Raw genomic sequence first — 13,282 nt, 5'->3', positions numbered from 1 at the left:
ATCAAGGTGTATATGTGGACAAGGAAAAAAATTCCCGGATTTCCCGGTTAAAAATACACTTTCTCCCGGGTGAAAATACACTTTTTTCGTGTTCAGTGACAGTATACTCTTCCTCGGCACAGTAAACCTCATCAATCCTTTGAATGTTTATGGTTTTATATACCGGAGTAGAATTTCCAGGCACTTCAGAAAACGAAACTCAATGGGGAAAAACATGCTTTGAAAGTCCTTTGCTGTGCAGCAACATGTACGCTGCATATTTTCGTATTACGAAGGTATAAATTTGAATTCCACTAAACACCCCATGTTACTTTCCGAAACATCGAAATCGAGATGGTGATGCGCTTTTGTAAGACAGTCATAGCTCATGTCACGTGATCTTGCCAGCTGATGGCAGCATACAACACGTGATGTAGTAAGCCAATAGCAAGATCACTCTTCAGTAGCGCGAACACAAATAAGAAAAATTAATGGTTTAAATTAATATACATAGCTATCACATATAATATTGGTCTCGAAGATTAATAAGCTGTAAGAGAAGCTAAGCTTCCACATATAATGTTGATATGTTTTGCTTATGTATGACTTCACGATACATCACACAAATGTGCCAGTAAAATTTTTAATAACGACGTAAATGTCTGATCTACTGGACTCGAAATTCTTCTAAATGGTCTTCCTCAAAGAGTTGATTTTTAAATGAGAGTCAAACGCTTTGCGATTTAAGAAATTCATCGTACATTCTCGCATATAGTTCATCTTGCGTAAAAGGAAATCTGCTTTGAATGTAACGCTTTTCAAACCACAGTTCGCAATATTTTCCCGCGACCTGTTAGAAATATGTTCGTGTCTGCAGTTGCAAGAGAGCGTCACATAACAGGCGTCACCGCTCTTGCGCAGCTACGATGACGCAGGAAGCCCATATGTTCGTACGTGTAGAACATTAAAAGCTCTTACATATGACATAAAATAAACAAGACATCAGACGATACTTCAAGAGCGTCGGAATTTCGTGAACCATACTAAGACGCATAATTCGACTTAAAATGCACATTCGTATGTAAATTTTCTTGGAGCGTATATTACCTAATGTTTGGTTTTTTATTAAGGCATAATGCCATACGTGCACTTAAAATGCAACGAACAGTTGAAACTAGCTAATAGTGCGAAATTAAACACTTCGTTTCAAATAAATTGACTGCCTCAGCAGATAAGATTAATTTTCAGCCAAATCTCTTAAGCAAACCGGCAAAAATAACTTCATTGTTCTGTAAGGCGATTAATGGTTGACTGTCAGAGAGATGGAGATAAAATCTGACACTAATGACATATTTTAGCCTTCCGTAATCATGCGAACGTATTTTATTTGATAGCTCCCGGCCACAAAAATCAGTTTTGCTATCATTTAACGTGAGAGCAATAAACGAAGAGGAAACAACAAAATCACTGAACGTAAACACAGGTCACGTGGAGACTCCCCACCTCAACTCAGACTGCTCTTTGCATCAGCTCCAGATTTACTGTATTTCCGAACTGGGGCAATATTAAGTAGTGGCGCCCAGTCACACTTCTGTAACCGGAAGCGGGAGAACGTATTACTCATGCGCGACTCAACTGCGCATGCTCAAGAGCCCGCCCGCAACAGCTCAAACGAATCTAATTTAAACAGTTGTCACGTCACGCTCATCGGAGGCAATTTGTTATAAAGCATTGCATAGTCTTCCTAAATCCTTTGACACACATTGCTGTTGACAGACGCTTGTATGAGCACTGTTTTGTTGTTGTATACGGCTCAATTTTCTTTGCAACTTAAGTTATATTTTCGTCTTTTTTTCGTTCATGTTTTGTTGCTGCAGTATTATTCTGCAGCAGCGGGATACAGTAATATCCTTTGTTAGAGATTGGTTCTTACCAGTCAAAATCACAAAAATTTAACTGAAAACCAAAACAATGAAAAATTCCCAGAATTCTAAACAATTCTCGGGTTTTTCCCGTTTATCTCCCGCATGAAAAAATTCCCGGGCTTTTTCCCGGATCTCCCAGTTGTCCCGGGTCGCACACACCCTGAAAATGGTCACAACATCTTATATTTCATTTTTGCAGACTATCAAGAATATTTGAAAACTAATTTGCTCTGATTGTTCATGAGATCTAGAGGGCAGCAGATAGTAGAGCTTAGGTTGATATCACATTTCTGTACTGCCAGAAAGACTTAGTTCCACACTTTTATCTAAAAACAAAGTAAGAGTGCACAAAATATCTTCAACAGATATGTGACAGGAATGGATACTTCATAACTAAGAAAACCAAGTACATAGTTCTTAATAAGGAGGAATTATCAGAAGTAAAAGTAGTGTCTGATGCACTTCAAGGAAGTGTGATAAGATAGTTACTGGTCATAATACAGTGTGTACATAATGTCCGGGAACATTTTCAGTAATTCATTGCACAAGAACTAAACATTTTACAGATGTCATACATATTGCATTTTGAAGAGGAACTCTGAAAGTTTTTTTCACAATCATTCAATATGCGAACCATGAGTGACCCAGCAGATGTCAATATGGTAATTGAATTCTTGCCATACCCACCCCAGAATGGCATCGTTGACTGTGGCAGTCCCATATTCTCTCCCGGAGCTCTGCTACATCAGGTGGTACATACACCAGATCTTTAATGTGTTCCCACAGAAAAAAGTCACACAGAGTGAGATCTGACGGTCAGGGAGGCCATTTCATGAGACCGCAGTCCCCTTCTGTAGCACGGCCGATCCAACGATGCGGCAGGTCCATGTTCAGGTACCCACAAACTTCACGACGAAAATGGGGTGGAGCCCTATCCTGCTGAAAGATGAACAGAGGGTCCAACTGCATTTGAGGCAAAAGACATTGCTGCAACAAGTCCAAGTAGGAATATGCAGTGAAAGTGCTCTCAGTGAAGAAGAATGGTCCATACAGCTTTCAATGTGACAAGACACAAAAAACATTTACCTTTGAGGAATCACACTCAAATTCAGTGCATTTGTGTGGATGATTTGTACCCGAGATTTGATAGTTATGCCTACTCACTTTCCCATTAGTGTGAAAAGTGGCTTCGTCGCTAAAAATTAAGCAATCAACAATGCGATCCCCATCCTCGTTCAATTGTTGCAACTACAAAACTCAAAATGCTTGTCTTTGTCATCTTCATTGAGCTTCTGCACTAGCCCCAATTTGAATGGTTTCATAGACAGCTTCTGTCATAGGACTTTCCACATTGTCATTGGAGCCATTTTGAGTTCACGGGAAGCACGATGCACCAATTAATTTTGGACTCCTTATGAATGTCTCTCGTACGTGCTCCACATTTACTTCACTCACACTGGGACATCTGCTTCTCTTTGCCAGGCACAAGCAACCCGTCACAACGAATTTGTTGTGCCAGTGGTAAATGGCCTCCCTTGTAGATGTTTGTCTAAGACGGAAATTCTAAATTGCATGATTTGCTTTGTGTTGAGCTTGAGATGACTGTGATGATGAACATTAACATCATACATCCAGCATTCTTAGCTGGTTGAGCATCTCCTCCAGCCTTATTAATTCATTGTAGTCTTCAGATATACACAACCATGTTGTTCCTATTGATTTTATAATACCATCTGTTCAGCTTCACTTACGTATTTTCATATCTCCTGTAATGTGGAAAGAGAATTTCCTTTATTGCATTTTCCAATCCAATCTGTAACCTGATCCATTTGTTAACTTGCCTATCTCTCCTAGATGAAACGTAGCATTCTGGCTACGTTTCATTGCTTTCTGAGCAACCCTCAGCTTTTGAATGGTTTCTATATTAAAAGTCTCTGTCTCACTGCTGTAAGTCACAACTGGTAACAGACAGTAATCATAAATGTACTATTTCAGACACAATGGGGCCTCACTTCTGAATTTTTTTAATTTACTGGAAGGATTCCACATAATTTTTACCCCTCTGTTTACTTATTTATTTACTAGCTTAGCCTTAGCACCCGCTGCTTCACTTGTGTAGTCTATATGGTCTGTAGAGTATTTTTTGTTTTTCTTTAATGAAGATTTTATGTTGTTCACCAATTGCAACATCTTCTAAAGTTTTCACACTAATTAAGGCCATTGATGCATGGTCTGTCCCAAATGTACTTCTAACCAAAAAGCAATTCCGGTAGCTGAGTCCAAAGTTTCTGTTAATCATGACTTGTGGATTCTTGTGGTGATATTTCAACAGGAACTTTCATCCCCTAATATAAATTTCTTTATATCTAACCGAGAAGTGAAATACCAGTTTTTGTAGATTTAACTTTACAAATTTTTTGATACAAAAACTATTTTCTGAAATATTTTCAACCCCCATTTCACCCCTTAAGGGACTGAATTTCCAAAAACAGTGACACACAATTTTTTATTTCTAACCGAAAAGCCAAATGCAAATTTCATAGATTTAGCTTTGATAATTAATTCACAAGGAAATATTTCATAAAACATTTCTTTTCCTATTTCAGTCCCTTAGGGACTGAATTTCCAAAAACGCTGAAACACGTATTTTTTTATTTCCATCTGATAAGTCAAACACCAATTTTCATAGATGTAGTTTTAAAAATACTTTAGCAGCTCTGCAATAATGATTTATTTTCAAAAAAATCTTTCACTCACTATTTCACCCCCTTAAGGGGGGTAGGACGTCAAACGGGCCGACTTGGAGCAGGAGAGGCACCACAGGACATTTTAATTTCCACTGTCTATACTTTTACAAGTAAATTCATAAAACTTTGTCAGCATGACCAGGAAGAGATCACACTCGTAGCAGGGGAAGTTCAAAAACATAAAAAAATAAATTTTTTTACATGTGAAATTTCATTTTTTCACTTACTATTGGCTGCATTTGTTGCTATAGGTACACTTTTCTTCATAAGTAAGAGAGACTGTTCAATGAATTTTGCACAACATACAAACCATACTTACAGGTGTCTGAAACTAGTATCTACTTAATTTATGAAAAAATGAATGAGCTGTTACGTTTTGAACTTTATGTTTAGAAAAAAATCTATTTTTGCAGTTAATTATCTCAATTTTTACCACAGTTTTTAATAGATTTGGAAAATTCTAGAGTTTCACCTTCAAGTATGGTTTGTATGCTGTGCAAAATTCATCAAAGAATCTCTCTTACTTGTGAAGAAAAATGTACCTATAGCAACAAATGCAGCCAACAGTAAGTGAAAAAATGATGACATTTCATATCTAAAATAAATTATTTTGTTATGTTTTTGCACTTCCACTGCTATGAGTGTGAATCCTGAATCCTTCCTGGTCATGCTGACAAAGTTTTATGAATTTACTTGTAAAAGTATAGACAGTAGAAAATAAAATGTCCTGTGGTGCCTCTCCTGCACCAAGTCGGCCTGTTTGACATCCTACCCCCATTAAAGGTTAAATTTCCAAAAATGCTTAAACAAGGATTTATTTATTTTTGGTCAAGAAACCAAATACCAATTGTTATAGGCCTGGCTTCAAAATTACCTTAATAGCAACATATTTTCAAAAAAACATATCATCCCCTAAGGGGTGGAATTAAGAAACATCCCTTTTTAAATAATGTCTACAGTACAAGATCAACACCTTTCCAAATTTCAAGTTTCTACCCTTAGCGGTTTGGATTGGGCAACAATGAGTCAGTGAGTGAATGAATCAATCAGTCAGGACATTGCCTTTTATATGTAGAGATTATTATTATTATTATTATTTGCTGCCCACCCCATCGTTCTCTTCAACTGCCATAAATTCAAAAACTTATGAACCAGTAGCATGAGATGATAACAAGTTGCCTATTGATATTATAATGAGTCAACATCCAGAACAGGTGCAGACCCCATATAGCCACAGAGACAAGAATGTGAATATTGTTATTTAGCTTACCTTGTTACATAATGAAAATTAGTATTGTTGTTGATTTTCCATAACTGAAACCAAGCAGGTCCAATGAAATTGGATTTTTCACCGTTACCAACTTCTAACCAATTTTTTTCACAGCATTAGATCTAGGTATTGCATTTTCTTTTCCAGAAGGGTTTCTTTCTTTTCCTGTGTACTGGATTGAGAGCATGCTAATTTTCTGAAAATTCATACTGCTCCTTTTTTTCCATCATAAAATATTTATAAGCAGTTCATTATGTTAATAACAATAATCTAACTAAGATTATCAGGAGCTTAATCTGAGGTCATTTTAACTTTAAATAAGCATATTTTGCAGTACTTATAATGTGTAAGATATAGGCTCCAATGCTATGCAGCATCATTTCCCAGTAGCTGACTAAGAGTTAGCTGTGACCCTTTCAGTCATAATTTTCATTGCGCCCCCCTCCCTCTCTTCCTCATATGATAACAATACATTAAAAAATACTGTATTCTGAGTACTGATGCTAAAGCTACAAACCTGCAAACGTTACAAGTTGCCAAGAATTTATTGCTGTTTCACAACATTTTTCTAGAAGTGGAAAACCAACCTGAATCTGAGAATTTCTGAGATGATTTATTAATGAGGAAATGCCTTTAACCTTCAACTCTAAGAGGCAGATACACATATTTGGAAATGACTGATAAAGCTGATACTTTCTGTAGAAAATTTAAGTCGTGGAGCAAAAATTTATAAATTCTAGAACTGTTCATAAATGTAAATGAACATGTATAGACTTACCAGGCCGAAGAAAATCATGTAAAAACTATTGTTTTGTACCTATTGAAAATCACTTAATCATGCTGGAAAAGAATTTTAAAAAGTTTTTCCTTGCTGACAAAAACTTGGTAGCACATTACGTGTGGGTTAGGGATCCATTCTAAAATAATCCTGAAGGCTGCCCAACTGCCTAAGAACATATCTTGATGGACTTCATGGCACATGTTGAAATCAGAAGAGAATTTAGTATTTATTGCTCTTTGAATTTTTGGCAGGAATGGATGTTAGTGTTCTGCACTAAAAACAAGGGCAGTTCATATGCTATTACCATTTTCAACATCCTTACTTTGTGAAACTGGGTTTTCTCTCTTGGACAGTTTGAAGACAAAATATAGGTCTTAGCCAAACAGAAAAAGAACTCACAGTGTCTATTTGTAACATTAAACTCTCCTTTGAAAAACTTTGCTCTGCAAGACAGGCTCAAAGAAGTCACAATAATTGCAAAACTTGTTTTCCTTTAATTACTGAAAAGTTAATTACCTATCTTGTTTTTAATTTAGAATTGAAAACTTAATTATAAATTTGTTTTTAATTTAATATTTAAAAGTCAATAAGAAAAGCATTGTGCAGTACTAATACAGTCCTGCTTATAACTGCTTTGTATCAGTGGAACCACGATTTTTTTAAATGTCAGAATGAATTTTGCTTTCCTTTCTTTCAGCAAATTTATCAATTTTTGACTCATAGTTTTTATTGTTATGCTCGCACCCACCATTTAATGCCCCCCCCCCTCCCCCACAAAGGGGTTCACACCACAGGTTGAGAAACACTGGGCTGAATTGAGAATGGATAATCCACTAAAAAGATTGACATTTACCTGTACTGGCTGAGAATATCTTTGCTGTGGAGTAGTTGCAGAAAATGAAGACTGGGATGTGGAATGAGTAGGAGATGTAGGGCTTCCATGTTTCAGCTGCTCAATATGTTTTTCCCTGAAAAATAAAGCATTTTATACTTTATTTAGTCAGCTTTGTTGTACATAACTCTCATATTTACTGCTATAACTTTTGTAATGATATACACATACATTTGTGAAAATTGCACAATCCAGAAAGTATGACCCACATGGATTCAGACTTAGAGCACATTTAGAACATTGTATAAGTGATAAATGATACAGAGATAGGTCCAGCGGCATCCTCCCTAGTGTGATTAGTAACACAGTAACATCAATGGGAATGCTTGCTGTCTTGCAGAATATCATTGATGAAACCTGCTCTGGTTATCAGTCAGTTGAGCATCCTATTTGTCATCATCGGGTGTTGTTTTCATGTCCAGTTCATTCTTTCCCAGTCACTGGACTGCAGAAACCTCTGCCGAGGGCTCATAGGTGGGCCTTCTGTTGCCTCTAGAAGAGATGCCATGGCCTGCGCGTTGAATCCTGGGGCTGCCTCTCTATTCTGCCTGCCACCTCTGCTGCTTTTGCATGAGAACATTCCTGAAGTATGTGTTTGCCAATGCCATACAGGGCTTATGAGAAACTACTGACTGACAAGACTGTCATGTGTTCTTATTTCCACTGCCTCTTTGATGACCAAATTCCAGAACGCATTTGTGCACCACAATGCTTTTATCCATTGGGGGTGTGGAGCGCTGTGCTCTGCCACAGCAAACTTGTTATTATGGCTAAGGCCAAGGAAAATACTCCTCACATTTTCTGAACAGTGCTGCAACAAGTATCGTTGCCTACCACACTTGCTACTGATGCTGTAGATGCTAGGTGCAAATAGCCCTATGATATTTGAGTGACACAAGTATAGTCTTGATTTTAACTGTTGAATGGAAATGGTTTTGATGTCCAATAGTGAACATTATAAATTTACCAATTATGGCAGAACAACACATCAGCACGCCATGTTAACAATTTGACGCAGTTTGTGAAAGCACATCAAGAGAAATGTCTCAACAAGCGTGATCTAGTCAGCTTCAACATCATGTCTCTCTCCACATGGGAACCACTAAAAGATTACATGGCTTTACTAGTGAGCCACTTTTTCAAGAATGGCTACTCAGGATCACAAAAAAGATGAGCTCTACAGTCCAGCAAGAAGGTGAATGAAAACAATCCAGAAGAAAAAACTGAGTACATGGGATTCCTTTTGTATCTGGGGCCACTCAAAATACTGTCAGGAAAATGGAGAAGCACAAAATAAAAACTATTTTCCAATCAACGGTTAAAATAAAAAATATGCTTGGGTCATTCAAATGCAAGCTAGGTCTACAATCATGTGGCGTCTATGGCATCAGTTACAATTGTGGTGTGTTATATATTGACCCTTCGCAGCAATGCACCTCACAGTGCTATTCAGAACATGTGAGGAGCATCACAGGTTGTCCTTTGCTGAGCCAAGAAAAGCGCAAGCCTTTGTAGCTGGGCAGAAGATTGCTCTGACATGATGTTTCCATGAGATCCTGCCTAATTTTGTTGAAATATTGGCAGCACATGGGAGGAATGCCCTGGACTTGAACCACTCCTTCTCCTATTGATCTTATAGTTTTGTTTAGTTATGTCATGTTCTGTAGATAATTTTAATGATTATTTTATTGATATGATGTGGAACAAGTCAGATTACAAGATTCATGTCAAAGTAATCTTCCACCCACCTACAAAGAATTGTGCTCTTCTTGGTTTAGCTGGCAGCTGTGGCTGAGCGGTTCTAGGCGCTTCAGCCTGGAACCGCGCTGATCCTACGGCCACAGGTTTGAATCCTGCCTTGGGCTTGGATGTGTGTGTGATGTCCTTAGGTTAGTTAGGTCAGTCCAGGGGACTGATGACCTCAGATGTTAAATCCCATAGTGCTTAGAGCCATTTGAATCTTCGTGGTTCAGCAAATGATGACCTGGGATAGTGAAGGGCTGCTATCTACAGAATACCTTGCAAGTTTGGTAAAGCGTGCACTGATCAGGCAATGCACACAGTTAGTTAAGGGCAGGTTGAACATGACCACCACAATCACCTTTTGCAGCCCAATAAGCCAGCGACAGCTAAGCATTATTTCTCCAAAAGATATTCAACTGGACAAGGTATGAGACCTGGTTATTTCTTTAATATCTTCAGAAAGAAAACTTTTTGTGACTAACAACACATATAGTGACAGTTAAATTTGTTGTTGTTGTTGTTGTGGTCTTCAGTCCAGAGACTGGTTTGATGCAGCTCTCTATGCTACTCTATCCTGTGCAAACTTCTTCATCTCCCAGTACTTACTGCAACCTACATCCTTCTGAATCTGTATAGTGTATTCATCTCTTGGTCTCCTTCTACGATTTTTACCCTCCGCGCTGCCCTCCAGTACTAAATTGGTGATCCCTTGATGCCTCAGAACATGTCCTACCAACCGATCCCTTCTTCTAAAGTTGTGCCACAAATTTCTCTTCTCCCCAATTCTAGTCAATACCTCCTCATTAGGTATGTGATCTATCCATCTAATCTTCAGCATTCTTCTGAAGCACCACATTTCGAAAGCTAAAGGTCTAAACTATTTATTGTCCATGTTTCACTTCCATACATGGCTACACTCCATACAAATACTTTCAGAAAAGACTTCCTGACACTTAAATCTATACTCGATGTTAACAAATTTCTCTTCTTCAGAAATGCTTTCCTTGCCATTGCCAGTCTAAATTTTATATCCTCTCTACTTCAACCATCATCAGTTATTTTGCTCCCCAAATAGCAAAACTCCTTTACTACTTTAAGCATCTCATTTTCTAATCTAATACCCTCGGCATCACCCAATTTAATTCGACAACATTCCATTATACTCATTTTGCTTTTGTTGATGTTCATCTTATATCCTCCTTTCAAGACACTGTCCATTCCGTTAAGCTGCTCTTCCAGGTCCTTTGCTGTCTCTGACAGAATTACAATGTAATCGGCAAACCTCAAAGTTTTTATTTCTTCTCCATGGATTTTAATTCCTACTCTGAATTTTTCTTTTGTTTCCTTTACTGCTTGCTCAATATACAGATTCAATAACATCGGGGATAGGCTACAACCCTGTCTCACTCCCTTCCCAACCAATGCTTCCCTTTTAAGCCACTCGACTCTTATAACTGCCATCTGCCTTCTGTACAAATTGTAAATAGCATTTCGCTCCCTGTATTTTACCTTTGCCACCTTCTGAATTTGTAAGAGAGTATTCCAGTCAACATTGTCAAAAGCTTTCTTTAAGTCTACAAATGCTAGAAATGTAGGTTTGCCTTTCCTTAATCTATTTTCTAAGATAAGTCATAGGGTCAGTATTGCCTCACGTGTTCCAACATTTCTACGAAATCCAAACTGATCTTCCCTGAGATCAGCTTCTACCAGTTTTTCAATTTGTCTGTAAAGAATTCGTGTTAGTATTTTACAGCTGTGACTTATTAAACTGTCAACACCTGCTTTCTTTGGGATTGGAATTATTATATTCTTCTTGAAGTCTGAGGGTATTTTGCCTGCCTCATACATCTTGCTCACCAGGTGGTAGAGTTTTGTCAGGGCTGGCTCTCCCAAGGCTGTCAGTAGTTGTCTACTCCCAGGGCCTTGTTTCGACTCAGGTATTTCAGTGCTCTGTCAAACTCTTCACGCAGTATCATATCTCCCATTTCATCTTCATCTACATCCTCTTCCATTTCCATAATATTGTTCTCAAGTACATCGCCCTTGTATAGACCCTCCATGTACTCCTGCCACCTTTCTGCTTTCTCTTCTTTGTTTAGAACTGGGTTTCCATCTGAGATCTTGATATTAATACAAGTGGTTCTGTTTTCTCCAAAGGTCTCTTTAATTTTCCTGTAAGCAGTATCTGTCTTACCCCTACTGAAATAAACCTCTACATCCTTACATTTATCCTCTAGCCATACCTGCTTAGCCATTTTGCACTTCCTGTCGATCTCATTTTTGAGACGTTTGTATTCCTTCTTGCCTGCTTCATTTACTGCATTTTTATATTTTCTCCTTTCATCAATTAAATTCAATATTTCTTCTGCTACCCAAGGATTTCTACTAGCCTCATCTTTTTACCTACTTGATCCTCTGCTGCCTTCAATACTTCATCCCTCAAAGCTACCCATTCTTCTTCTACCATATTTCTTTCCCCCATTCCTGTCAATTGTTCCCTTGTACTCTCCCTGAAACTCTGTACAACCTCTGGTTCTTTCAGTCTATCCAGGTCCCATCTCCTTAAATTCCCACCTTTTGCAGTTTCTTCAGTTTTAATCTACAGTTCATAACCAATAGATTGTGGTCAGGGTCCACATCTGCCCCTGGAAATGTCTTACAATTTAAAACCTGGTTCCTAAATCTCTGTCTTACCATTACATATTCTATGTGATACCTTCTAGTATCTCCAGGCTTCTTCCATGTATACAACCTTCTTTCAGGACTCTTGAACCAAGTTTTAGCTATGATTAAGTTATGCTCTGTGCAAAATTCTACCAGGCGGCTTCCTCTTTCATTTACCCCCAATCCATATTCACCTACCACGTTTCCTTTTCTCCCTTTTTCTACTATCGAACTGCAGTCACCCATGACTATCAAATTTTCGTCTCCCTTCACTGTCTCAATAATTTCTTTTATCTCATCATACATTTCATCAATTTCTTCATCATCTGCAGAGCTAGTTGGCATATAAACTTGTACTACTGTAGTAGTCATGGGCTTTGTATCTATCTTGGCCACAATAATGTGTTCACTATGCTGTTTGTAGTAGCTTACCCACGTGCCTATTTTTTTATTCATTATTAAACCTACTCCTGCATTACCTCTATTTGATTTTGTATTTATAACCCTGTATTCAACTGACCAAAAGTCTTGTTCATCCTGCCACCGAACTTCACTAATTCACACTATATCTAACTTTAAGTCATCCATTGCCCTTTTTAAATTTTCTAACCTACCTGCCCGATTAAGGGATCTGACATTCCACGCTCCAACCCATAGAATGCCAGTTTTCTTTCTCCTGATAACCACATCCTCCTGAGTAGACCCTACACTGAGTTCCAAATGGGGGACTATTTTACCTCCGGAATATTTTACCCAAGAGGGCGCCATCATCAGTTAACCATACTGTAAAGCTGCATGCCCTCGGGAAAAATTACGGCTGTAATTTCCCCTTGCTTTCAGCCGTTCACAGTACCAGCACAGCAAGGCCCTTTTGGGTTAGTGTTACAAGGCCAGATCAGTCAATCATCCAGACTGTTGCCCCGCAACTACTGAAAAGGCTGCTGCCCCTCTTCAGGAACCACATGTTTGTCTGGTCTCTCAACAGATACCCCTCCATTGTGGTTGCACCTATGGTATGGCTATCTGTATCGCTGAGGCACGCAAGCCTCCCCACCAATGGTAAGGTTCATGGTTCATTATTAATTTGAAATCTGATATTTTAGCTCTTTGAATCCACTTGCCAACAGGCAGCATGCATGTAATATCACCATTATGCACGTGCCTGTGCATCATAGATGGAGCAGTATTTGAAAAGGGTGTGAAATACGACAGAGGTCACTGATGTAGCAGCTGCCTTTTCACTTTTGCCTGTGCAACAATTTTTGATATAATGTTAGCAAT

The 13,282-nt window shown here is 38.3% G+C and overlaps 1 protein-coding gene across 2 annotated transcripts in view; it reads right to left on the bottom strand.

Moving 5' to 3' along the window:
- Window positions 1-13,282, bottom strand: part of LOC124798424 (zip homologous protein 2-like) — a 113,663-nt gene that overhangs the window by 79,657 nt on the left and 20,724 nt on the right. For both annotated transcript variants that reach the window (XM_047261831.1, XM_047261830.1), the window contains exon 5: window positions 7,556-7,670. In XM_047261831.1, coding sequence (XP_047117787.1) covers window positions 7,556-7,670 — 115 coding nt within the window. The remainder of the gene's footprint in view (window positions 1-7,555; window positions 7,671-13,282) is intronic.

This window comes from Schistocerca piceifrons, chromosome 5 (genome assembly GCF_021461385.2).
Source record: "Schistocerca piceifrons isolate TAMUIC-IGC-003096 chromosome 5, iqSchPice1.1, whole genome shotgun sequence".
Lineage (NCBI taxonomy): Eukaryota > Metazoa > Arthropoda > Insecta > Orthoptera > Acrididae > Schistocerca > Schistocerca piceifrons.
Note: the sequence above shows the minus strand (reverse complement) of the source record. Positions and strands in the feature narration are given on the sequence as shown.